The 27,337-nt window shown below is 39.1% G+C and overlaps 1 protein-coding gene across 1 annotated transcript in view; it reads right to left on the reverse strand.

Moving 5' to 3' along the window:
• The window catches only part of LOC126236970 (golgin subfamily B member 1-like), a 535,118-nt gene that overhangs the window by 69,998 nt on the left and 437,783 nt on the right, over window positions 1-27,337 (reverse strand). Inside the window, exons 44-46 of the mRNA XM_049946677.1 lie at window positions 24,093-24,263; window positions 10,589-10,774; window positions 7,078-7,248 (exon numbers count right to left, since the gene is read on the reverse strand). Of these exons, the coding sequence (XP_049802634.1) occupies window positions 7,078-7,248; window positions 10,589-10,774; window positions 24,093-24,263 (528 nt within the window). The remainder of the gene's footprint in view (window positions 1-7,077; window positions 7,249-10,588; window positions 10,775-24,092; window positions 24,264-27,337) is intronic.

Consider the following 27,337-nt stretch of genomic DNA (forward strand, 5'->3'; position numbering starts at 1 on the left):
TTCTCCCCTCCCCCTCCCCCCTCTCTCTAGCTCCATCTCTCACTCATCCACTAACGTCTCGAACCCCCTCAAAGTGGCTTGTCGCATTGCTATTTATGTTCACCGCCCGGAGCTACATAGATCCACACAGCACAAAGTACAGTTCCTACTCTATCTGTGACTGCAACGCAGAGTTCAATTTGACATCCGATCACTGCACTCGGATCACAGAGTATTTAATTTGTATTTGTTATTGACTATAGCTGTAAAAGACAATATCTTGTGGTTATATTATTCTATGTTTGTCACAAAGTAAAATTAAACTGTTGATTTTAAAAAGACAGAATGGAGCCTTGGTTTAAAGGTGTTACAATAAAATCCTGTATCGTGAGTTCAAAAGCAATTCGTCCTGAAGATGCAGCATCAATTTCAAAAATTTCCTATGAAGCCCATGAGATTTGAGAAGGTGATATAACAACTTGGTTTCAAACCAAGGTGTATCTAATGACTGGCTAAAAGGGAAAAAAAGAAAGTATGACGAATTTTACATCAATGTCAGATTTGCTGATACTCTCAGCTCACCTCTCTGCATGTTATGTAGCAAATTACTTCTGAATAGTTCCAGGGTAAAACTAAGATGTGCTGACATTAAGAAATTACACACCCCTTTTGCAAAGACAAGAATGAAGGATCTTTTTATATGTAAGAAAGAACAACTATTAAGAAGTTAAAAACACTATGAAATATGCGACCGAAACTGAGAATGAAAAAAAACCATACAGCCATTATATTTGGTCAGCTATCACACTGCACAAGTGGCCGAAGCACACACTATCACTGAAAATTTAATAAAACCGTGTATGGCAGACATAACACACTGTATGCTTGAGAAAAAATCTAAAGAGCATCTTCCTACAGTACCACTTTTGAATGGCACTGTTTTGCATCGAATTAACGATCTCGCAGGACATATAAAATAAGAATTATTTGGTCACCTTCTACACAACAAACTTGTCTTGCAAATGTGTGAGTCAACTAATGTTGCTGGACTGGCCATCTTGCTGATAATTGTGTGATATCCTTATAAGCATTCAAGTGAAGAAGACATGTTTATGTGTGCATTGCTGCCAACTATAACTACAGGAAAATAATTCTTTAACACAATTAACAATATTTTTTTAAAACAAAGCATCTTTAGTGGTATGATAGTATTGATATTTGTACAAATGGAGCCAGGGCAACGACTAATAATCAGGAGCGATATCACTGATAAAATGTAAAGTGCCAAACTGTTGTCCCAGCCATGGCACCCTGCACAGCCAAGCACTCCCGATACAGAAGATTGCACTATATCCAAATCTGGTTATTGATAAGCAATAAAAATAAATACTGTAATTGCATTAAATCATGCCATCTTCAGTGCCAACTGCTTTCAGTATTGTGTGAAGATTATGGTAGCAGACGTAAGTCACTGTGCTCCACACTGAGGTTAGGTGGTTACCTCAGGGTAGAATTTTAATAAACTAAGAGCTGAATTACAAACTTTTATAACTTATATGTCTTTTATGTTAAAAGACCATTTGAGCAATGTGACTGGGTTGTTCAGACTAGCTTTATTGGCAGATATACTTGGAAAAGTCAATAAATAAAATCTATCTTTAAAAGGAAAGAAGACAATATTTTCAATAGTAATAAAAAAAATAACCACCTTCAAAATAAGTCAGCTATTTGGATTGATTGTGTTGGCAAGAGAGAACTAGAACACTTTATTGGCATGAATGTGTTCATTAGTGAGACAACAGGATTACCATATGAAATATTTGAAGAATTCATCCAATTCTCTGTGATATGTGCACCTTTGGGGACATGTTTTCTGGAAGAGCAGAACACAAAACTGAAAAGCCTTTTGTATCAAATTTGCAGAAGACAGAAAATATGTCAAATGACATCTTTGAATCATTTTTTAGAAATGACATCAGATTCAAGAATGGAATCATTGTTTAAAACAATGTCAACTGATTATTTTTGGCACAGAGTTTGTGATTAATATCCACAACTTGCCACACAGGCTCCGACTGTTCATTTCCTATTTCCAACAACATACTTGAGTGAAACGGTATTCTCAGCATATGCGTTTATGAAGACAAAATACCACAATAAACTGGAGGCTTCTAACCTGACATGTGTCTCAAACTCTGTCCTCTCAAGTGTGATGTTAAACAGTTGGTTAAAAATAAAAAGTAACTTCATATCTCCCATTAAATGAAATCAATTTACAGTGGAATCAATATAGTGTTATTTTGTGTATTATATTAATGTGATGTGGGTTGTTTTTTATATTGTTGTATAACTCAGTAGCTTATAATGTACCTATTTCTGTATGATTTTCATTACATGATTATCATTAACTAATGAACATAAAGCCAATTTTTACTTATTTTATGACTTCATAAAATATTTAGTATTTCCAAAGGGTTCCATTCCTAAAAAAGTTTGATAGCCGGTGTTCTTGAGTATTTAGAGTAGATATTTGTGGCATTCTATGGATCGGATTGTGGAATGTCGGATCCCTTAATTGAGCCGGTAGGTTAGAAAATTTATAAAGGAAAATGGATAGGGTTAAGTTACATAAAGTGGGAATTAGTGAATTCACTGGCAGGAGGAACAGGACATCTGGTCAGGTGAATATAGGCTTATAAATACAAAATCAGTAGTACAGGAGTAGGTTTAATAACGAACAAAAAAATAGGAAAGTGGAAAAGCTACTATGAATAGCACAGTGAATATGATCAGCATAGTGAACACATTAGTGTAGCCAAAATATACAAGTAGCCCACACCCACCACAGTTATACAAATTTATATGCCAACTAGCTCCCCAGACAAGGAGGAGATTGAGAAAATGTATGACGAGATAAAAGAAATTATTCTGATAGTTAAGGAAGACAAAAATTTAAGTCGTGGGGGACTGGAAGTCGATAGCAGGAAATGGAAGAGATGGAAAAGTAGTAGGTGAATATGGAATGGGAGTAAGGAATGAAAGAGAAAGACACCTGGTAGAATTTTACACAGAGCGTAATTTAATCATCGTTAACACTTGGTTTGAGAATCATGAAAGAAGTTTGTATACATGGAAGAGACCTGGAGACACCAGAAGGTTTCAGACTGATTATGTAATGGTAAGACAGAAATTTTGGAACCAAATTTTAAATTGCAGGCATTTCCAGGGGCAGATGTGGACTCTGACCACAATTTATAGATTATGAACTGCAGATTAAAACTAAGAAATTGCAAAAAGATAGGACTTTAAGGACATGGGACCTGGATAAATTGAAACAATCTAGAAGAACAGGAAAAAGGAATATGGTAGAAGAAGAATGGGTAGCTCTGAGAGAGTCAAGGCAGCAGAGGATCAAGTAGATAAAAAGATGAGGGCTAGTAAAAATTCTTTGGTATCACAAGAGATATTGAATTTAATTGACAGGAAGTTCAAAATGGCTAAGTAGGATTGGCTAGAGGGCGAATGTAAGGATGTAGAAGCACATATCACTAGGGATACGGCAGATGCCGCTTACATGGAAATTAAAGATATCTATGGAGAAAAGAGAACCACCTGCATGAATATCATGAGCTCAGATGGAAAGCCATCCTAAGCAAAGAAGGGAAAGCAAAAGTGGAAGGAGTATACAGAGGGCCTATACAAGGGAGATGTACCTGAGGGTCATATTATGGAAGCAAAAAAGGACATAGATGATAGATGAAGATGACAAGGGACATATGATACTGCATGAGGACTTCGATAAAGCACTGAAAGACTTAAGTTGAAACTAGGCCCTAGGAGCAGACAACTTCCTGTTAGAGCTACTGATAGCCCTGGGAGAGCCAGCCATGACTAAAGTCTTCCACTTGGTGAGCAATATGTTTGAGATGGCTAAGTAGGTGGGAATTTGAGGAGATGGGACCTGGATAAACTGAAATCATGGAGGGAGGCCAAGAAATGAATATGGTAAGCAGATTCAGAAGGACATAGGTTGCAGAAGTTACTCAGAGATGAAGAGACTTGCACAGGATTTTCAATCTGCAGCAGAATGTGCACTTGTATGAAATATCCTGGCAGATAAAAACTGTGTGCCGGACCGAGACTTACTTGGGATGTAATTAGGAGATGAGGTCTGGCAGAAGTAAAGCTGTAAGGATGGGTCATGAGTTGTGTTTGGGTAGCTCAGTTGATAGAGAGAGCACTTGCCCACGAAAGGCAAAAAGGCACATAGTTTTAATCTTTCTGGAAGTTCTAGATATTTGTTCCTTCAATAATCTCATCTGCTCGAACACCTCACAATGAGATACAGAACAGTATGAAATGCAGTAAATTTTTCATGTTGTAATCATTGATTTCACTGGTGGTAATATACAAGCGATATTTACTGCAATATTACCACATGTCTGTGTTGCACTATTTATCTTAAGGAGAGTCATTTTCACAGATGACATCTGCTGAAGCAAACACTGGATGCTGGGGTCCCTTAAACATAATGTCTCAAGAGGAATGGTCATATTCAGGAATATGACAGGAATGATCATTTTAAGGAAAAAAAGTCTAGTACACATGGGCTCTAAAATCCATACTTTAAGAAATATGAGCGCCCCCCCCCCCCACACACACACAAGCACAGGCACAGGAACAATAGAACAGAGTATTAACTAACTTTTGAACCCTGGCTCCTCTTCTACTTCATCTTCTTCTTCACACATAGAAATATACAGACACCCAAATGACTACCAGCCATGGCAACACTGATTAAGAGAGCTGTTGTCTGGGCTGGTGGATGTGGGGAGGGACTAGGCAAGGACGTATAATGCAAGGAGGAGGTAGCAGGATAGTGCAGGGAAGGAGCAGTAAAGACAAGACGACTCAGTAGTTACCCAAGATGAAAAGAGTTCTGAAGGGGTATAGCATGTAAAGAGCTGTAGAGAGAAGAGGGTGGAGGAAGAAGAACACAGTCTTGACAGAAAAGGAATGGTGTATACAATAACAAAAAAGAAAGATAACGTGAGGCAGTGGGAAAAAAAGGCTAGTGGAAATTTAGGCCAGAGGGACTGCAAGGACGCAGCATATTCCGATGAGACAATTCCCACCTGCGTAGTTCAGAGAAACAGTGTTGAAAGGGAACGTCCAAACGGTATGCACAGTGAAACAGCTGTTGCAAATCATTGCATATTGTTAGCAGCCTGTTCGGCAACTGGATGGTTGAGTTTGCAGTTGGCCACAGGTTGGCAGTGGCCATTCATGGAAGCAGACAGTTGGTTACTGTTGTGTCTAGGAATCCTGCATACTCGGTTCGCTAGACAAACAATCAAACAACTCTTATGAATGAGTTTTACTACAACGAGACAAGTACAAATACTTAACTCTGATCTGAGAATTCTTGTAGTCCTTTACACACGATCATCCACAAGTGCAATCTCACAGATATGTTGCAAGCAAAGGGCGACATACAAAATAATCAGTCTTCTTCAGAACACAAACACAAGTAACACTTCCGGTCCTAGTGACCACTACTAACAAAAGTCTGTCAACTGAACTGCAGCAGTGACTGCTGGTCTCTAACTGTGTTATGAAGAGATTGCTAATGATGAGGCTACGATGCATCGGCTAACGAAGTGGCTAACTTTGAAGCCGATACCAAAGTGAGTGCCACCTGTTGGGCACAGTGCTTACGTCATCTTCAACCAGGGGCCGTTGCTGTTGCATTGTTGTCCTGGAGTGAGGTCGGTAAGCTGACCTCTTCTCACAGCCTTCTCTTCTCTGTGATTCCTGACTGGCGTGCCAGTGCTGACTTTATGCTGTAACAGTTACCTATCATGTACACATAGAATGCACCTTGGTTGATATATAACAAAGCTTCTTTCACATGTGGCCTTACATTTTGTTGGGTAGGATATGTCTGTGACTGGACTGCAGCAGGAGGCAGCGACTGAACTGCAATCTTGACTGTCTAGTGGCTGAATATGTTGTGCATCTCAACACAAAAGACAAACAGCTGCTGCACTACACATCCCATTTGGATACTCCTTTAAAGCCCAAGTTTCTCTGAACTATGCCGGTGGGTATTCTCTCTCCAATATATCTTGCATCCTCACGCTCCCCTGGCTTAAACCTCAGCCAACCTGTCTCTCACTGCCTCACCTCCTCTTTTCCTATGTCATTGTTCATATCATAGCTTCCCTATCCATATTATGTACTGCTCTCTAATAATCAGTGTTGTTGCGGCCTTGGTAGTGTGTGTTTGGGTATCTGTGTGTTTGTATTTGTGAATGTGTGTACTATCTGCAAGAAGAAGAGACAGGGCTCAAACACAAGTTAATTCTGTGTTCTGTTAAGTGTGCATATGCACCATACATCAGCCTGCTGAAGGTGAATGGTTGCCTCTCCTTTATTTTTCATATTTTTACTTCGAGGAATTTCTGTGAGTGTTATGCTGTGCTAATGACTAAAATGGAAAGTATGGATAGTCTGTAGGAGAGCATTTAATGAATGGTCAAACCTAACACAATTTGACTTAGTCAAGATGCCTCAGGGGAGACTTGTATATGAATGTTTCACTTCAACAATTATTCACTTTATTTACAAACATACAATTTTGTATACCTTGGTTCAGCAAGATTTTTGCTCTCTAATATGCACAATTGTCTACCACTGCAACAAACAGATGTTGCTGAACAAAACTCAGAGCTTACAGTAGTAAACAATTGGTGCTGCTGTCTCGCCACCATCTCAGTAATCCTAGCTTCAGCACACAACAAATCCAGCTATTTCTGATTGAAATACCAAGTTGTATGCCATTTAGCACCAATCAAGGCTGCATTTACCTTGTACATTACTATGGGCATGGAGAGAATTACCTCAGTATATTTAACTTTGAACTAAAGCATTAATAAATGTCTTGTTAGCATAGCAATTGTGAGCAGTGGAAAGGGCAAGCTTAAAATTATAATGGGCACTACTTTTCAATCAGTACGAAGAGTGAGCTACTATGAATGCTTGTAATTATAACAAATTATGGAAATATATAATATTGTATCAAACTAATGTACTCACCTGCTGTGAATGTGCATGTTCCAAAAGACGACGTGCTTTATCTGCTTCCTGGCATGCAGCAGTATAGCGGCCCTGAAAGGATGCTTCTATTTCCTGCAGCGAGTGTAATTTTTTTCGAAGAGTGTCGATTTCCAACTGATAAGCGCTCATTTTTTCTTGGGCAGCTAAGAGCTATCAACAAGAGATGTGGCTGTTACACACTTTAATTATTAAGTCTGACATAAAATAATTGCAGATTTTAAATCTACTCTTCTAATCAGTCACTGCTTTCAGGTAAAAGTAAGATTAGATTAGAGTTTAATGTCGCGCTGAAGATGAAGCAATGAGAGAAGGAAACTGGTCCTGTCCTTTTTGGAAATATTACTTTTGTATATTATTACTGTGCTGCACCCCGTATTAGAAAATGGGTCTTAAAGTCATACGCTTCCTTTCTGCAAGGAAATATTAGTTTTATTGAATACGTATGTACTGCATATTTTACTAGAAAATAGGTCTTAGGTTCATATGCTGCCTTCTACAGTATTGTTGATTAATAGGTCTGAGTACCTAGTTTAATAACAATTAAGTGGCGTCCTTAAGAAAACAAGCACAGGTATGGGTAATATTGTATAGCAACACTTCTGTATTGTGTTTGAACTATAGGGACTACCTGAATAAGGATAAAAATTTGCTTCAGTGAGTACAGTGTACAGTTAGATTTGGTGGTAGCGGCTAATTTGCAAGTGTGAATACACAAAGTATCAAAGTAAACAATGCATAAATCCACAGGAAACAAAACTTGTAAGTAATTATTTGCCTAGAAGTAAAGATTTGTTAACTTTTAACTATGTTTTATTGTTAACTTTTATTGAAACTGAGCCTGTCCCTTGTCGCCTTGCACTTAAAACTACAACAAGAAGAGAAAATGGTCATGTACACAAGCAAGTAAGAGGAACACAGTCTTCCCAACACAAACAAGTAAAAACTGTCAATGAGTTACAAGTTTTCAAAATAGGCTGAACAAAAAAGTAGTGGAGGGGACAAATGGGGAATATAATGAGGGAAAAATGTTACAAGGTGTACAACTTGGCTTCCGCCGTTTGCCGATAGGTGGCGACAATGGTAAGTAGCAGTCGAAAGAAACAGATCGCAGATGTCAGGCAGTTAGCTTGGACCTCGGTCAACATAACCTCTTTCAATCATTAGTCAATTTGTGTCTGCATCATAAAGTCGTTCTTGATTCAAAATTTCAGTTTACAAGCCTAATTCTCGCCATCTGCAGGAGGTGTTACTGTTTTGTTTCAATACGAAGAAAACAGCGGCTGAGTTTCATCAAATGCTCTCAAGTACGTATGGTAAGGACACTATTAGTGAAAGAACGTGTCGTGAGTGGTTTCAACATTTCTAGAATGGTGATTTTAATGCCGTAGACCAGCATAGTGGTGGAAGAGAGAATGTTTTCGAATATGCAGAATTGGAGACATTGCCGATTGAAGACTCACATCAAACTCAAGAAGAATTGGCATGATTAGTGGGACTGACACAGCAAGCCATTTCAAAACATCTTAAGCCTATGGGCATAATTCAGAAAGAAGGAACTTGGGTCCTGTGTGAGCTGAAACCAAGAGATGTTGAACAGCGTGTGTGTGTGTGTGTGTGTGTGTGTGTGTGTGTGTGTGAACAGTTGCTTCAGAGGCAAATACGGAAGGGATTTCTGCCTCGCATTGTGACCGGGGACAACAATGTGTGACCCTAAATGCAAAAAAAAATCATGGGGATATCCCGGCCATGCTTCTACGTCGATGGCCAAACCGAATATTAACGGCTCCAAGATCATGCTCTGCATCTGGTGGGACCAGCTCGGCGTCATGTACTATGAGGTGTTAAAACCAATTGAAACAATCACAGCTGCTCATTATCGAATGCAATTAATGGGTTTGAGCAGAGCATTAAAAGACAAACGGCCGCAATGCAGCGAGAGGTACGATAAAGTGATTTTGCAGTATGACAACGCTCGACACCACATTGCAAAAGAGGTCAAAACATACTTGGAAATGTTAAAATGGAAAGTCCTACCCCATCCGCCGTATTCTTCAGACATTGCTCCCTTCAGACTATCGCCTGTCTAGATTAATGGCGCATAGCTCGGCCGACCAACACTTCCGAAGTCACAAATTGTATCGATTTGTGGATCGCTTCAAAATAAGAATAATTTTTTCGACGCAGTATTCGTACACTGCCCGAAAGTGCAGGAGAAAGTAGTCGCCAGCAATGGAAAATACTTTGAATGATATATGTGTAACCAATTTGTTTCATTAAAGCCTCAAATGTTGGGGAAAAACAGCGGAAGCAAAGTTGTACAATTTGTACAAAGAGAGGCAAGATTATGATAAAAAGGAACATGTTTCTTGTATTGATTAATCTTGAAGTAGCATTTAGAAAGTTTAGGATTACAGCAGACATGACATGGTCACAATTGCAGCCTGACAATTCCCAGTGTGAAAATTCCAGCTGTCACAAATATTCAACATATATTGGAGCGCACCACAGGCCTCATGGTTATTATTATTAAATCACATAACATATTACTTCAATTAATTCCTTGAAAGCAAACATTGGTTTACTAGGATGAGAACAGAGAAGATCTTGCATACAAAGCTGGTAAATCATGGGTGAAATCTTATCAGTTGACAGAACAGATAATAACTCATTTTGTGGACAGTAGATAAGCACTTAAAACAAGAACTGGGACTTGGTAGCTTATTATATAGTTACAAAAGTTCTATTACATTGTAGAAAGAATGCCTAAATAACTATTTACGAATACAAATCTAAACTTCAAAACTATTAAATGACATGAAGTTGTATATGTAAAAAAACTCATTATTTGGTGATTATCTGTTGTTGAACAAGATTCTCAGTCATCTATATCTGTTTGAAGGACAACATTTTCATCTTGCTGCTAGTTTTATGTCACTGAACTCGATTAAAATTTTGGCTGTAGGTAAATGCCCAAGTGGAAGATTTCATGTCTACAAACACATAAAAAATTTGAATATTTTCTGGCATAAAGGAACATTTCAATCCAAAGTCAACATAGTTCCCTTAGTGGCTTAACAAAGCTGACAGTCAAATACAAACATGCTGTCCTTTGAAAAATTGTTACTTCGTGCGAGTTCCTGACCTTTGTCAGCCTGTTTCTTAAAATATCTGCCCAATTTTTTTCTAGTGTTTGACTGTAGATGTCCTCTTGTTGTTAGGAACACTATTTGGAAGTTAAACTTTTAGGATAATGTAAAACTCTACTTATAGTGTTTATATTCTTTTTTAAAAAATTACTGTAAATAATGTTTACTAAATATTGCATTTAGCTTGTCCACTTCATTACAGGAACTTTTACAAATTTTGTACACGAAAGATGCCAAGTCATTGAGGAATTGTGATCACATGAGTATTTTCAAAAAAGAAAAAAAAAAGAGTAATTGTATTCAAGTTGTTTTTACAAACTCTTCATCACACTTCCAATTCCTACCTGCTTTTCAAGGCCTTCTTTCTGAGTTTTTACAAAAACCATATCTGTTCTCAACTGATGAATTAATGATTTTTCAGATTCCAGTCTCTGTTGCCAAATCATCCTCTCTTCACTCAGAGTTGTTTGTAATTCTACCATCCTACGTTGCTCTTGACGAACAATGGCTTCCAGCTTAGCACATTTCTCCTATTATAAATTGAGTACTGATGTTAATTATAATGATTTCATGATACTGCACAAGTATTTATTAATAATGCAATTTTTGTAACTAGCAATTATTTTACAACTAGTATTATTTCTTATAATGAAGACACACACACACACACAAGCTAAAATGGTGGTAGAATGTGTAAGCAGATTGTGTCCTGTGCTGAAAATTGTTTTTAGTACTGCAAGCAGAACTGCACCTGAAGAACAATACCTAAACATACAGCCACTGATGATGTTTTCATAAACTGAGACAAAACCAACATTGCCTTTGTTCACATGCATACAGATTGTCGTAACCTAAAAATCATTAGTGTAACATTGATATGGAGATAATTTTCATTTAATAATATTGCCATTAATAAAACAGCCTATGCAGCTGAGTCCTCCAACTGAGTCTCATGAGATGGTGCACCAGTTGAGGGTAATCAACCTATTACGCTGGTAATAAAAATTTTCATTGCCATATCTGGATGGCAAGACAAGGAGAGGTGGTGCTATAACGTTCCATATCACCACATCTTCTGCAGAGGTTCTGGGTTAAATTTCCAACCTCTTTGCACCATCTCATGAATTGAAGGCGTATGTGACTGTTGATGGGTATTTTACAGTTGGTGACACCCTTGGCATTATCCATGAGAGGAAGGATACACCTCGGTACTGAGTTTCCCTCTCTGTTTTCTCTTTTGCTACCATCAACAACGTAAGAAAGACACTACTGCAGCACATGCAATCATCACAGTTGCTCATGGTTAACAGTCATGCTTATGACACCACAACAGTCATCTCACGAAAGGAAAGGTATCCAATGGACATGAATAAAGATGGCCTTTGCAATTTGTGAAACTGAAATTCAAGAAGTATCTCAATTAACATTCATTGTGCTACACTTACATTTTTAAATGCAGAACATTATTTCTTACAATTACATATAATCATCAAACGTCTTTCCGAGGCATAACCAACTTTTTTTTTTTTTTTTTTTTTTTTTTTGGGGGGGGGGGGGGGTCAGATTTTGGTGCAAGTACAACAGGCAGTGTAGTGAAGTTTGAAGTTTTTTCCAAGAAGATCAGGTTTTTATAACTGACCTACAGATTATAATAATTATAAAAGTACTACATGAACATATGCTTTTTCCACGCTTCTACAGTTGCCACTAAATCAACATAAACACTGAATTAATGAGCTAAGATTAGAAGTTCATTTAGTTGTTTAACCATCTAATATTACAGTGTAAAAAGAAAAATTTATTGAACGAAAACTTTTTGTGCTTTCCTAAGCATTCTGAAAGGCTCAAAGAATTATTCAAACAAAGACCTGTGTGGGGCCTTTCTCCAACACAATGTGCTTATTCTTAGGTTAAGAAATAAAGATGCATTTCCATTGACTCTGGCATCCATTACACAGTCTAGAGTTCACTGAGTGGTTTCTGTCCATTCCCAGAGGTCAAAGAAACTATGAGCAGGCCACATTTTGGGTCTCTTTTAAAAGCTGTATCTGCCTATGCATTAATCCTTAACAACCTCTCCATGAAATTGCAAAGTGAAGTCTTCAGCGAGTATTTAGAGAGAAAGTGCACAAAACTTGGTGGCACTACACTGAGAAGGTCTGAAGATATATGTAGAGAGAAGCAAGAACTTGCAGTGCATTCTGAAAACATTCTGAGTAGGCGTCACACATGTTATGGCTTCAAATGAAATGCAGACAGACACTGGATTTAAAAAAAGAGATGTACCATGTTACAGAAATCCTACACATTATTCCAAATACTACTGCTTTTGCAAGTCAAATGTTTCTTCAATTTTAATTATTTCTGTCATCAGCCAAATTATCCAAATTATGTGGATATGGCACAGTGATTTTTTGAGTGGTAATTTAGAACACAGCCTAATGCCCATAACACAGAAATAATCAAAGTTAACATTAATATTTTTCTATTGGTCTTAACACTAGACTGGTGGAAGGGGTCAAAATCATCCCATCATACGTTTTTCGTTCACTGTCATATCCAATTTATTTACTTCGTTAATGGAATTATATGCCTGTTTTAATTTTTTCTCCTCTTTCTGAAGATGTTTTAGCATTTATAAAATATTTTAATTTTCTTCACCGTTTCATTCAGTATACATAGAATGGCGAAATGGGTCAATTTGACCCCACTGTAATTTCTCTTCTGAATATAAGTAATTATCCAACAATACACTGGAAACATAAATTATCCAACAATACAGTCACAACAGTGAGCAGGAACGCACAGCAGTTGCTCCTCAAAAACGGTGCAGATGGCTCTAAGCACTATGGGACTTAACATCTGAGGTCATCAGTCCCCTACAATTAGAACTAGGTAAACCTAACTAACCTAAGGACATCACACACATCCATGCCCAAGGCAGGATTCGAACCTGCGAGCGTAGCAGCAGCGCAGTTCCAGGCTGAAGCGCCTAGAACCACTCAGCCACAGCGGCCAGCTAGTTGCTCCTCATTGTTGCAACTTGGCATGTGTACATTCCAGTCCACCACAGCTTATGCTGTGTCAATCATGCAGTCTTTGCCCGTGAAACACGTTTTCGAACATGTATCATCAGTGTGGGCTTTCTGATGAAGAAGTGTTACATCTCCTAGAGAATTCTGAAGTGTAATCGGAAATTGGCTTCACTGATTATTTTTATTATTATTATTTTGTACCTGACACAAATGAAGATGAAGACATTGAAAACAAGGGGTGATTAGGGTGATTGGTGGAATAGGATTCAGATGCTGATATACATCAATGATCACCTCTTTCTCCATAGAAGGTACAGTTGAAAGTATCTACAAAGATGATTGCAAGGGATGAAACAGTGTGGGAGATTGGAAATTATTCCATCTTCTGGAAGGCGGTCAGCTGTGAATGTTCTGAAGGAGAGAGGAGGTTCCACTGCTTATGCTTGCCAACGAATAGACAACTCAGTCATCAGTGCCTTCCAGCTTACTTTTGATGAAGCAATGCTACGTTTCATGAAGAAACACACACAATCAAATACTCAAAAGGTACTAAAAAACAATGACTGTGTTACTTGAGGAACTGGAGAAACTGAGAGCCATTACGTATGTTCGGGGTGTATTGTGCACAAAAGGTATGTCTGTGGATGATCTCTGGTCGATTCTTGGGGGCCCGCTTTTATTAAGGACTTTATACCAAGGGACAGATTTCAAGAGCTTCTCAGATTTCTCCATTTTGATGAAAAATCACCTGGGCTGAATGCCTGGCAGCCAACAATTTCACTCTTGTATCTGAAATTTGGGGAAAATTCATTGAAAACAGTATTTGCGCTTACTGCCCCAAAGAAAACCATTGTCGAGCAACTGCTACCAAGCAAAGCAAGATGTAGGTTTACTCAACTCATGTCCAACAAACCAGACCAATATGGACTCAAATTCTGGTTGACTGTTGATGTAATGACAAAGTAATACGTAATGCTTTCCCATACCTCAGCAAAGAGAACATGCATAGCGAGAAACAACCACTTGGAGAGTACATCTTTCTACGTCTCATGGAGCCCTTTGTAGGTCAAGGAAGAAATCTGACCACAGACAACTTCTTTACGTCACTTCAACTTGCTAAAAGACTCAAAGGAAAGAAAACTTCATTACTTGGTACAATGAACAAGATACGCTGTGACATCCCCGATGAAGTAAGGAACCCGAATGCCGATATACACTCCACCACAACATTGCACAATAGTGGCAATACAGACAGCACCTCAACTGTATACCAAGGAAAAAAAAGAATAAAACTGTCACTCTTCTGAGTATGTTGCTAGCTGAAGCAGCAATAAGCAAGGAAGGAAACAAAAAACCTGAAACCATAACATTCCACAATGCAACAAAGTATAGGGTGGGCGTGGTTGATAAAATGACCTGTAAATATACTACAAAGGTTGCATGAAGGAGATGGCCAATGCATGTCTCCTACAACATACTGGACATGGCGGCAATAAATGCATGGATCATGTATAACATAATAACGAACAAGAAATTAGAAAGGAAGAAATTCATGTTTCAACTGGCAAATGAACTCAAGGGAACGAAAGAGCAAAAACATCAGGCAAAGGAAAAGGATATGGGACTAAAATCACCTAAAAAGTGGAGGAAGAGCTAAATCAGCCTCAAGCAACAAGACCAGTGAAAACTGTGAAAAGTGCCACAAAGCCGTGTGTGGAAAATCTGCAGGTGAAACAGGAATCACCTGTGCATCTAGCAGCTTCAAATGACTTGAGTGAAAAGTAATACAGAGCTGATTGGAACACACATGTGAGAGTAAAATGGACCAAATATACTAAATGTGTCTAGAAGGTTGTATGAACAGTTAATAAATTAAAATGTATAGCTAAGAAGTAGAATTGGGGAGAAGAGGAGTTTGTGGCACAACTTGACTGGAAGAAGGGATGGGCTGGTAGGACATGTTCTGAGGCACCAAGGTATCACCAATTTAGTATTGGAGGGCAGCGTGGAGGGTAAAAATCATAGAGGGAGACCAAGAGATGAATACCCTAAGCAGATTCAGAAAGATGTAGGTTGCGGTAGGTACTGGGAGATGAAGAAGCTTGCACAGGATAGAGTAGCATGGAGAGCTTCATCAAACCAGTCTCAGGACTGAAGACCACAACAACAACAAAAAGCTAAGAAACTTGTCAGCACTAGCAGCAATAAATCTTTATGATACATTGTTGTTCAAATAAATTATTAATTATTTTTTAAAATTGTAAGTAAATGTTGTGATTACAAGAAATAAAGTATGGATTAACAAACACTAAAAAAAGTACTTATTTAAGTCAAATATGAAAATATTTTATGTGGGGTCAAAATGACCCCTTACCACTATTTTAGGGATGTAATAAACTCCACTGTCCTAGTGTTAAACTGAAGCTACCAAAAACACATATACCATTGCAGTGGTGGCTCACTCTACATGCTTTCTGCAAGAATGTGATGATCAAATACACTACATTATATACATTGGGCCAAATTCTTCACAAATAATTGAAATATTGTCTGCATTTGGAGACTGGTCAGTTTATTTTTATACTTTCAGTAGTGGGTTTTAAATAAAATTGTTGAGCATTCAGGCATTATTTTGACAGGAACAGCTCTATATTTTTTATTGACACAACAAAATTGTATTAATTTTAAGTCTTAATCTCACATTAAAATTGTCCGCAGCCTGTGGTCTAGGGGCTAGCATTGTTGCCTCTGGATCACAGCGTCCCGGGTTCAATTCCCGGCTGGGTTGGGGATTTTCTCTGCCCGGGGATTGGGTGTTTGTGTTATCCTCATTATTTCATCATCATCATCATCATCATCATCATCATCATTTGTGAGAGTGACTAGATATGACTGTGAAAAGAAAATGGACTGTGTAGAAATTGGGACCTTGTGTGGGTGCTGATGACTGCACAGTTGGGTGCCCCACAAACCAATCGTCGTCATCATCATCACCACCACCACCACCACCACCACATTCAAATTGACATAAATATGTTTATGGTGCTGAAAAAAAACCGACAACTGAAAGTTACTAAGAAGGGGATGTCACCACTGATTTAGTACAAATGAATGGTGTATGCAAAGCTTGACCAAAAATGATATTGAAAACTGGGGATCTCCAGACAGCCAAGCATTTAGGAAAAATAACGTTTTTGGCATGTCTTGCGATGTGTGACCCATTCTTGTTAGTGTAGTTTTCAGGCAGCAGTTGGCACAGAGGAAAGAGTACAGCATCTAGTCCGAGGGTCGTGGGGCACAGTCTGTTATGGGAACATCTTTTATTTTTATTTTTTATTTCAACTTTTATGTTACTTACATTGCAAATACACCAAAATAATACTCAGTATATTGTATTTATTAATATTTATTTTATTATTATCTTTAATATTTTTCAAGACTATTGTGAGAACACAGACTATTGTGAAAAATATTGAATTGACCAAAGATGTCTGTAATATTAGAGAAAATACTGTCCCGTCTGGAAAAATGTTAGAAGAAAAACAGGAGCCAGGCAATAACAGCATCTACAGCAAAGTGTTGAAACAACAACTAAAAATGGCGCTCAATTATAGTTTACATTGTTTGTCCAAAAACAGTCTAATCACATCAGAAAGTTCTACAATAATAACTGAAGGATACATTCAAAATTGAATTAAAATAGTCGAGAAAATAGCAGAGGTTTTATTCGAGTATACTTTTGTGTGCAACAACAGGCTGATATGGTCTGAAGAAGTTGACAATTGAGGGGAATATGAGGAAGTGGAGGAAGACTCTTCATGTAACATAAAAATTTAAAATAAAAAAATAAATGAAAGTAAGTATCCACATAAGGACTCAGTCCCACAATCCTCTAATTACCATTCTGTACCCATCCACTGTGCCAACCATTGCCTGGAAATTACACTAACATAAATGGCTCATGCCTCACATAATCCACACCAAATTGCTATTTTTTTCTAAATGTTTGGTAACCTGGAGCTCCCACATCTGTCACTTTCATTTCTGGCCATGCCCTGCATATGCCAATATTTGGGTGAAATCGGTGCTGACAAACAGGTGTGGTCTCTTTGTAACAATTACAATGGATTGAAATCCAGTGGCGGAAATCACAATATCTGAAAATCCAAATATAAAAAAGATGACAGAAGAAAAAAATATTGAATAAATTTCTCTAGGATCCACATATTACTAATACTGGAAAGACTAAATATAACTGCAACCCTTTTTATAATTAAATGGTAGACACGTTTCACAAACAAGATTTGGAACATTTAGATGAGCTTTATGCTACACATTGATCTTTGCCAAAGCACTGAGAGGCTAGGCTTTTGTACAATGAGCTTCTTTAGAGTTAATAAACAGTCATCAATAACCAGATACCACTATAAAGGATATTGGGAGGCTCTGGAAGATTTTTCTAGGCTGCCCAATTTGGCATATAGGAAGATGCCATGTGGGACCCTGTAGTCAAGGTTTGAATTTGTTGGGAGTAGCAGTAGTTTCGGCTTGATGTTTAGGGGGGTTTAAGGGACTAGAAGTGGGATTATCAGTCCCTCATTCAAGAGAAAACACATGTGGAGTTAATGACAACCAGAAATCTGGTCAAACAATGATAGTATGTAAGAGTGGAAAAATTGAGGCACTGAAAGTAATAAGGAATGACACAGCTGATAAATAATTTAGAGAGAGATAAAAGCACAGGGGGTGGGCTGGTGTGCAGGTCAGAGGGCAGACGAGTACTCCCCGACGCTAATCTGTGGTGAAAGGAACTTCACCCACAGCTGACTCCTGCCAAAGTGATGAAGGGCTAAAAATACGTATCCACATAGGGACTCAGTCCCATGACCCTCTAATTACCATTCTGTACCCCTCCACTGTGCCAACCATTGCCTGGAAATTACACTAACATGAATGGCTTATGCTTCACCTGATCCACACCAAACTGTTATATTGTACAGGGTTATTACAAATGATTGAAGTGATTTCACAGCTCTACAATAACTTTATTATTTGAGATATTTTCACAATGCTTTGCACACACATACAAAAACTCAAAAAGTTTTTTTAGGCATTCACAAATGTTCGATATGTGCCCCTTTAGTGATTCGGCAGACATCAAGCCGATAATCAAGTTCCTCCCACACTCGGCGCAGCATGTCCCCATCAATGAGTTCGAAAGCATCGTTGATGCGAGCTCGCAGTTCTGGCACGTTTCTTGGTAGAGGAGGTTTAAACACTGAATCTTTCATATAACCCCACAGAAAGAAATCACATGGGGTTAAGTCGGGAGAGCGTGGAGGCCATGACATGAATTGCTGATCATGATCTCCATCACGACCGATCCATCGGTTTTCCAATCTCCTGTTTAAGAAATGCCGAACATCATGATGGAAGTGCGGTGGAGCACCATCCTGTTGAAAGATGAAGTCGGCGCTGTTGGTCTCCAGTTGTGGCATGAGCCAATTTTCCAGCATGTCCAGATACACGTGTCCTGTAACGTTTTTTTCGCAGAAGAAAAAGGGGCTGTATACTTTAAACCGTGAGATTGCACAAAACACGTTAACTTTTGGTGAATTGCGAATTTGCTGCACGAATGCGTGAGGATTCTCTACCGCCCAGATTTGCACATTGTGTCTGTTCATTTCACCATTAAGAAAAAATGTTGCTTCATCACTGAAAACAAGTTTTGCACTGAACGCATCCTCTTCCATGAGCTGTTGCAACCACGCCGAAAATTCAAAGCATTTGACTTTGTCATCGGGTGTCAGGGCTTGTAACAATTGTAAATGGTAAGGCTTCTGCTTTAGCCTTTTCCGTAAGATTTTCCAAACCGTCGGCTGTGGTACGTTTAGCTCCCTGCTTGCTTTATGCGTCGACTTCCGCGGGCTACGCGTGAAACTTGCCTGCACGCGTTCAACCGTTTCTTCGCTCACTGCAGGCCGACCCGTTGATTTCCCCTTACAGAGGCATCCAGAAGCTTTAAACTGCGCATACCATCGCCGAATGGAGTTAGCAGTTGGTGGATCTTTGTTGAACTTCGTCCTGAAGTGTCGTTGCCCTGTTATGACTGACTGATGTGAGTGCATTTCAAGCACGACATACGCTTTCTCGGCTCCTGTCGCCATTTTGTCTCACTGCGCTCTCGAGCGCTCTGGCGGCAGAAACCTGAAGTGTGGCTTCAGCCGAACAAAACTTTATGGTTTTTCTACGTATCTGTAGTGTGTCGTGACCATATGTCAATGAATGGAGCTACAGTGAATTTATGAAATCGCTTCAATCATTTGTAATAGCCCTGTATTTATTAATATTTATTTTATTATTATCTTTAATATTTTTCATGACTATTGTGGGAACACAGACTATTGTGAAAAATATTGAATTGACCAAAGATGCCTGTAATATTAGAGAAAATACTGTCGCGTCTGTAAAAGTCAAATTTAATGGTAGGGTTTAACATAAGATAACCAAAAAAAGGTGTATAATACCCTTCTGATAAGGGTATTTGTAATATTAAAAGTGAGAAAGCTGAAAACACAATGAATCTAAGTTGGACTGGCAACAGTAAAATACTGTGAGAGAAATAATCATGTCACGAGAAAAGGAAGGAGTAGTGCCATATAGCCATAGTGTAGAGTTTACTGAAGAGACAGTAGCCCATCAGATGTTGTTCCATCTCCATTAAGTAGTTGTCTTGTTTGCACATGCCTTGGGACTGAAAAAAAAAGGCAACTGAAAAGGCAGTACTCAAGAATGGCAGATATCACATGGTGATCAATAAAATGGAAGCTGCTCATTGAATCACTGCAAATAATGATGCAGTTTAGGGAAGTCTGTTTGATGAAGCTTAGTCTCCATTAATTGCTATCAGCTCTGCTGCAATACCACTACACATTTTCGCCAACAAATGTTGTTCCTTAGCAGTAGGATATTTAAAAGCATATCCTATCTTATCCATGTTTTAGAGCCATCAATGTACATGACAGAAGCAGCCAGATATTGCTGAAGAACATAGAGAAACACATACCAAAAGGTCACGGGACGACTGAAGCTTTACGTCCTCAAAACAGATTGTTCCATATGTGCTAACCAAGAGAGGGAGGAGGGAGGGGGGGAGGGGGAGTGGGGGAAGGAAGCAGTGGAAAACACAGGAACACATTCTACAGAGGTTTTATGAAAGCCTCAGCACAGGGCTTCAAGGCGTAATCCAACTGGAAAGTCCACCAAAGGGCAGATGTCAGGGGGTCAATGCTCTTTGTGTGCAAAAAGAATCTGATGAGCTGGATGATTAGGAAATTTTCAGATTGTGACATAAGTGAGCATGTCTATGGAATCTTACTCCATGATGGTGGACTGGGTTAAACAATATCAAAAGCTGAAGGTACCACTAAGCCATAAACCTAGCAAACATAGTCCAATCAAGAAGAGACCAGGACCTTGTAAACATGAAGAAGAATAGCACAATCCACACCCCAAGAGGTGTGGGCAAGGAAGCACAAAGTGTTAAGCTCTCACATATGGTTTCTAGTTGACGAACATGAGGCGGCCATGTCAGCTTTTTATCAAAGAGGACTCTCAAAAACTCAGGACTTTGCAGCAATATCCAAATGCTGGTGCCCAGGTGTAGTTCTGGGATAGGATCGATTTTTATTCTCTGGCTGATTGCAGGAAGTGGTTTTGGAAGAAGGTGCCACATAATACATGAGATGGGGGAACCTACCACCCCCATGGTCAAGTTTATTTGTTCAACTAGCAGAGGTCGATGTCGAGTGAATACATACACCACATACTGCTAATGACCTGGACACAGGAGTGGCAAAAATCGTAATCATGGAGACATAATATAACCAAAACCATACTTTTCCAAATTTCAAAATTTGAAAGGCAATCAGAGACCTTCAGCTCCTCTACGTTGTGTTCCTTAATTAGTGTCTCACACTTTGTGGACCTGTACGAGGTGTTGCTCCTGCAACTGACAGATTCCTTTGGTAACACGTACGGTGAATTTTGGTGAAGTAGGTGGCCACAGTCTTCACAAATTATGCAGTGAGTAGTACACTGGGAAGACATATTATCTAATCTTTCTTTGTATGTGAATCCCCATCAAAACTGAGGATGTATGTGCTGGTGTCAATCTTGCAGGCCCTGATCTCTTACTTCTCCATGTGTTTGCCTTGTTCTTCATCCATCTTCAGTGTTAAGTCTTGGTGAAAAATTAATTATTTACCATTTTGTCCTTATGGGGTGTTATGGTAACTGGTATACCACGAAATTGTTAAGTAACTCTGAGGACTAGCTAGGACTTGATTAAGATGGAATCACTTTGTAATTTACTAAGGGAAGGGGATTAGTCAAATATATTTTCAATTCTCACCAAAAAAACATTGGCTTAGTCAAGAGGAAGGACTGTCCATCATTTTGGCTACAAACCAGGAACTGAGAGGAGTAAGTGTCTGCAAGTTGCTTGGCTTTGTTTTCTTACCATGGTATGAACAAGGAGGGAAAGTTCCTAGGGTCTTAATGATCTGCAATGAATTCCAATCCGCCCGAGGAGACTGCCAGAGCCTCCAGCCCCTGGCTGATAACTTTGATGAAAACCTGCCATGATGCCCTCTACTCCAAACAAGAGATCTCCTTATGGGCAGTACCCAGCCAGAGAAAAGGCCACCTGGCATCATGGTTAGTGCTCCAAATCCTGGTTCCCCCAAACAACCTGCACCTATTCCTCAGCATGCACAAGGTGACAGCTAAGGCATTAATAGTGTGACCTTTGTGTGGTCATAGGGTTACCATTGAACGGGTACCCAACAAACCCCACTTGGGCAAGTTACCATGCTGGATATGGGATGAGCTTCACAACACAGTCCAGACATTCTGTAAAGGAGTTTTGAAACAGTGAAAGTCAAATTCAATGGTAGGATTTAACAGAAGATAACCAAAATATATGGTGTATAATAAAAGGAATAAAGTGGAAAAAGCTGTAATCAACATACTACAAGTGAGCTAGGTTAATCAGCAGAGATTCTGTTCTAGAGAATAAGTCTGTGGAAAGAGAGTCACAGTAAAAGCGCAGGACAGGAAAGGAAAAAGTACTTCAGTGGCTTGATGCCCTGTGATCAGCATGCACATACTAACAGAAGAATTGTGAGTGCCCTGTGCAGGTGGGAAGCTGGCTTGTGGACACATGTAACCAACAGTTAATAAGTGCTACAACATAATGCAGTACAAAAATTGTGAACTGCAAAGCTGAAGGAAGCTATTCGAGCAGGCAACGAGAACAAGGCGGAATGGTAGTCCACTCTACAGTCGTGAACTGGTTAACAGCACATACTCAGCTAGCCAGAAGAGAAACTGACACATGGTCAGCATCAGTCTAAGAGAAATTAATTATCAGAGGTGAACTACAGACATATAGGAACCTGACTCTGTCAAATACATGATCCAAAGGAAGCACTGCAGTAAGAGATTATAAAATAGCTCAGACAAAAACTTGACCACACGGAATCTCTCTCTTGCCATGTTATCCCTGAAACCTGGACAAAATGGTCAATGGAAATGACACAACACAGCCAACAACAGCTCACAAAATGGATACAGTGTAAACATAGCTTCTTCTTGTTCTGAATACATGAGACAGTTAATGTGTTAAAAAAAGTGAACTGTCTTCAGTGTTAGAGGCAAACATTACAGCCAAGTACTACTTGAGGATAAAGACCAAGAGAAAAGAGTTTCCATTGTGCTGTAGAGGTTTTACAAATACAATGAAGTGACCATGGGCTGAAATAATAGTACACAGAGTGTTTCAGAAACTCATGAACTTAGTACTGAGCGGGTCATAGGCAGAAAGTTCTCATTTAACTCTTAAGAGGTAGTCATCTTTATATGTCCCTTAATTTGTAACAAAAATACACGGTACAGCTCATGCGATATTTGCAAACACACAGTATGAAATTTCAAACACAGCAGTATGAGTTTTTGAGGAAGAGACTTATCAAATTAAAACACACAATTTTATCCAGAGAATGATGCCTGACCAAGTGAAGTTGGGTGTCATCTGTAGATATCTACAGCCCAACAACATGACACAGCTAGGAGCCTTTACACAAGATATTTGATGTAGAAGTTTAGAAATATGAAACACTACAGGAAGAAGCGTATGAAAGAGTGAAAAAGAAGTTGATGAGACTGTTTACACTTATCTGGCTACTCTCAACCAACCATTCATTACCTTGTGCCAGCCATAAAGCGCTGATAGCCATTAGGGAAAAATTTGCGTGCAGCTTATGTTTTCAGAATTCTGAACAATGTGGAGCATGGCTGTGGCACCACAGAACAGACTGCCTGCAATTAGCTGGGCTACATAGTACTTCCTACAACATTCAAGATGTAAGCTGATCATGACCCTCCCTAATGTTTGGTAGTATTAGCGTAATTCACTCCTGTTTATGAAAATGATTTTCAAGCTGGAAGGGTACGGGTGTCAAATTTTATATCAAAGCAAAAGAATAATCAGGTAGCTGCTCCATTGTTTGAGATATGGGAGACGTGACAAGCGAACCTGCCATAGAAGTGTGCTGATGTTGGCTGTACATACATGGCAGTTGCCACCTCACATAGCAATATGCAGCCACGGGACAAACACAAGACAGTATTAAAAACAAAATAATTTAAATATCTCTTTTTTTCAGAGATGAATAACCTTACTAAAAATGAGACAATTCAGAAAGATATTAATTTGACTAGACTAAGTATTTTTTTACCATGCATTACAAACCTTTAGAGTAATCAATGTAGCAGTGTCTCTTGAGTTTACTCCTGATTCCGTCTTCAACTGCTGGCATTTTAACTGAGACATTAGTGCTTCCTGATTGCTTTTTGCCTGGTCTATTTGTATACGAAGTCTCATCTCATTGTCAAGAGCATTTTCCAGTTTGATTCTCATTGACTGGAAATATAAATTGCAAAAGAATATTTCACTCATATACACTCAAATAAAGTACCTTCACCACACATTTGGATTATTTATTTCTGTCAGACAACATAATAAAGTAAACATCATGAACAGTATCATCTGTGGCCCGGAGGAAGAAAAAAATAATTCTCATTGGAGGAATTACCTACCTTTGTGTCGTTGTGTGTGTGTGTGTGTGTGTGTGTGTGTGAGTAAGCATGCGTGAATGCACTACAGCACTTGGGATACTCATGAAGTGGCGTCAGGAAACAATCATCATTGAGGTAAAAGCACCACTAGTACTCCTATTTGTGATGGGGTGGAAAAGTGGTGATATGGACTTGTAACTTGGAATTCCCGGTGCAATTTCAACCAAACTTTGTATATACTTGACTTATGATCATGGAGGACTTGTGAAGGGGCTGGCATGTAAAAGCAGAAAAAAACTGATATTAGTGTTGAGTCTTTAAGTGTCAGGGTCATTGGGGCGACTGGTGACATCCCTGGTGACATTTAACTACTAGGGTTGGGGGAGATGGTAAGAAGGGGTGGCATGTAAAGCATGACTCTGGAATGCTGGGAGTAATTTCAACCAAACTTGATACACATATGACTTACTATCTGGAAAAAATTCTTTGGGACCAACGCAGGGTGGGTGGGGTTTGTGTTAGGTGAGGAATGGGGATGATGTATGTAGGTCTACAATATCTGAAGAAATCTGAACGAAACATAGTACACATAAGGCCAGGAAAAAATGGTGACCCTGAAGGAGCTGAATTGTTGTTGTTGTGGTCTTCAGTCCCGAGACTGGTTTGATGCAGCTCTCCATGCAACTCTATCCTGTGCAAGTTTCTTTATCTCGCAGTACCTACTGCAGCCTACATCCTTCTGAATCTGCTTAGTGTATTCATCTATTGGTCTCCCTCTATGACTTTTACCCTCCACACTGTCCTCCAATACTAAATTGGTGATCCCTTGATGCTTCAGATGATGTAATACCTGGAAACAAAAACTGGAGGATGGGAGTATAAGACACCCTTAGGAGTGGGGGATGAGAGGGATGTGAAATGTAAAAATAATTGTAAATGGCCCATATTAGTGCTGATCCTGTGATTTTCAGCATTTCAAGTTTGATTGCTGACACTTCCAAAGACATTTCAGCCCCAGTGGTTTGATGGGATTTAGGGTGGGAGTAGGAAGTGGTTGACAAAAATAATCACAAACAATGAATGTTTGTGTTGTATCTATAGTACTAGTGGTTGCTATGCAAAATGATAATAGTCCAGATGACAAAGTGACCCACAGGGATAGGATGGGTGCGAGTGAGGAAGGGAAGGGGGTGATATTGTAATGCGTAAGTGTGGAATGTGTGAGACAATTTCAACCAAATTTGGCACATGTATAACTTACTATCTGGAAGAACACTACGGGTAAGACCTGCCTAGCATCTGCAGATGTACGGGTTGGGATGGTAGCAACATGTTAAATAATACGAAATAACTATATTAGTGCCTTATTCAAATGCCATTCCAGTTGCCCAGTTGCTCCCGAATTGGTGACATTTTTTGTTGAACATTTCAGCCCCAGCACCAGTGTAGCAGTGGGAACTGGGTGATGAAAAATTAGGTAGCCGAGTAATGGTAGGTAATCAGCTACTTTCCATACAGGATTATTACTACATCCCCTGCCCCCTCCATGAACCATTGACCTTGCCGTTGGTAGGGAGGCTTGCGTGCCTCAGTGATACAGATAGCTCTACCGTAGGTGCAACCACAATGGAGGGTATCTGTTGAGAGACCAGACAAACGTGTGGTTCCTGAATAGGGGCTGCAGCTTTTTCAGTAGTTGCAGGGGCAACAGTCTGGATGATTGACTGATCTGGTCTTGTAACATCAACCAAAACGGTCTTGCTGTGCTGGTACTGTGAACAGCTGAAAGCAAGGGGAAACTACAGCAGTAATTTTTCCCGAGGGCATGCAGCTTTACTTTATGGTTAAATGATGATGGTATTCTCTTGGGTAAAATATTCCAGATGTAAAATAATCACCCATTTGGATCTCCAGGTGGGGACTACTCAGGACGACATCATTTTCTGCAGAAACAAAACTGGCATTATATGTACTGGAGTGTGGAATGTGGGAAGGGTGGGAAGGTAGGTTAGAAAATTTAAAAAGAGAAATGGATAGGTCAAAGGTAGATATAGTGGGAATTAGTGGATTTCAGTGGCAGGAGGAACAAGACTTCTGGTCAGGCGAATACAGGGTTATAAATACAAAATCAAATAACAGTAATGCAGGAGTAGGTTTAATGATTTAATAAAAGAAATAGGAACATGTATAAGGTACTAAGAACAGCATAGTGAACGCATTGTTGTAGCCACGATAGACATGAAGCCCATGCCTACCACAGTAGCACAAGTTTATATGCGAACTAGCTCCGCAGATGAAGAAGAAGTTGAAGAAATGTATGATGTGATAAAAGAAATTTTTCAAGTAGTTTAGGGAGATGTAAATTTAATAGACACGGGGGACTGGAACTCGATTGTAGGAAAACGAAGAGATGGAAAAGTAGTAGGTGAATATGGACTGGAAGTATGGAATGAAAGAGGAAGCCGACTGGTAGAATTTTGCACAGAGCATAATTTAATCATTGCTGACACTTGGTTTAAGAATCATGAAAGAAGTTTGTATACGTGGAAGAGACCTGGAGATACTAGAAGGTTTCAGATAGATTATATAATGGTAAGACAGAGATTTAGGAACCAGGTTTTTAATTATAAGACATTTCCAGGGGCAGATGTGGATTCTGACCGCAATTTAATGGTTATGAACTGTAGATTAAAACTGAAGACACTGCAGAAAGGTAGGAATTTAAGGAGATGGGAACTGGATGAACTGAAAGAATCAGAGGTTGTAGCAAGTTTCAGAGAGAGAATTAGGGAACAGTTGACAAGAACAGGGGATAGAAATACAGTAAAAGAAGAATGGGTAGCTTTGAGGGATGGCTGCAGAGGATCAAGTAGGCAAAAAGATGAGGGCTAATAGAAATTCTTGGGTAACAGAAGATAT

Source organism: Schistocerca nitens, chromosome 2 (assembly GCF_023898315.1).
Source record: "Schistocerca nitens isolate TAMUIC-IGC-003100 chromosome 2, iqSchNite1.1, whole genome shotgun sequence".
In the NCBI taxonomy this organism is placed as follows: Eukaryota; Metazoa; Arthropoda; class Insecta; order Orthoptera; family Acrididae; genus Schistocerca; species Schistocerca nitens.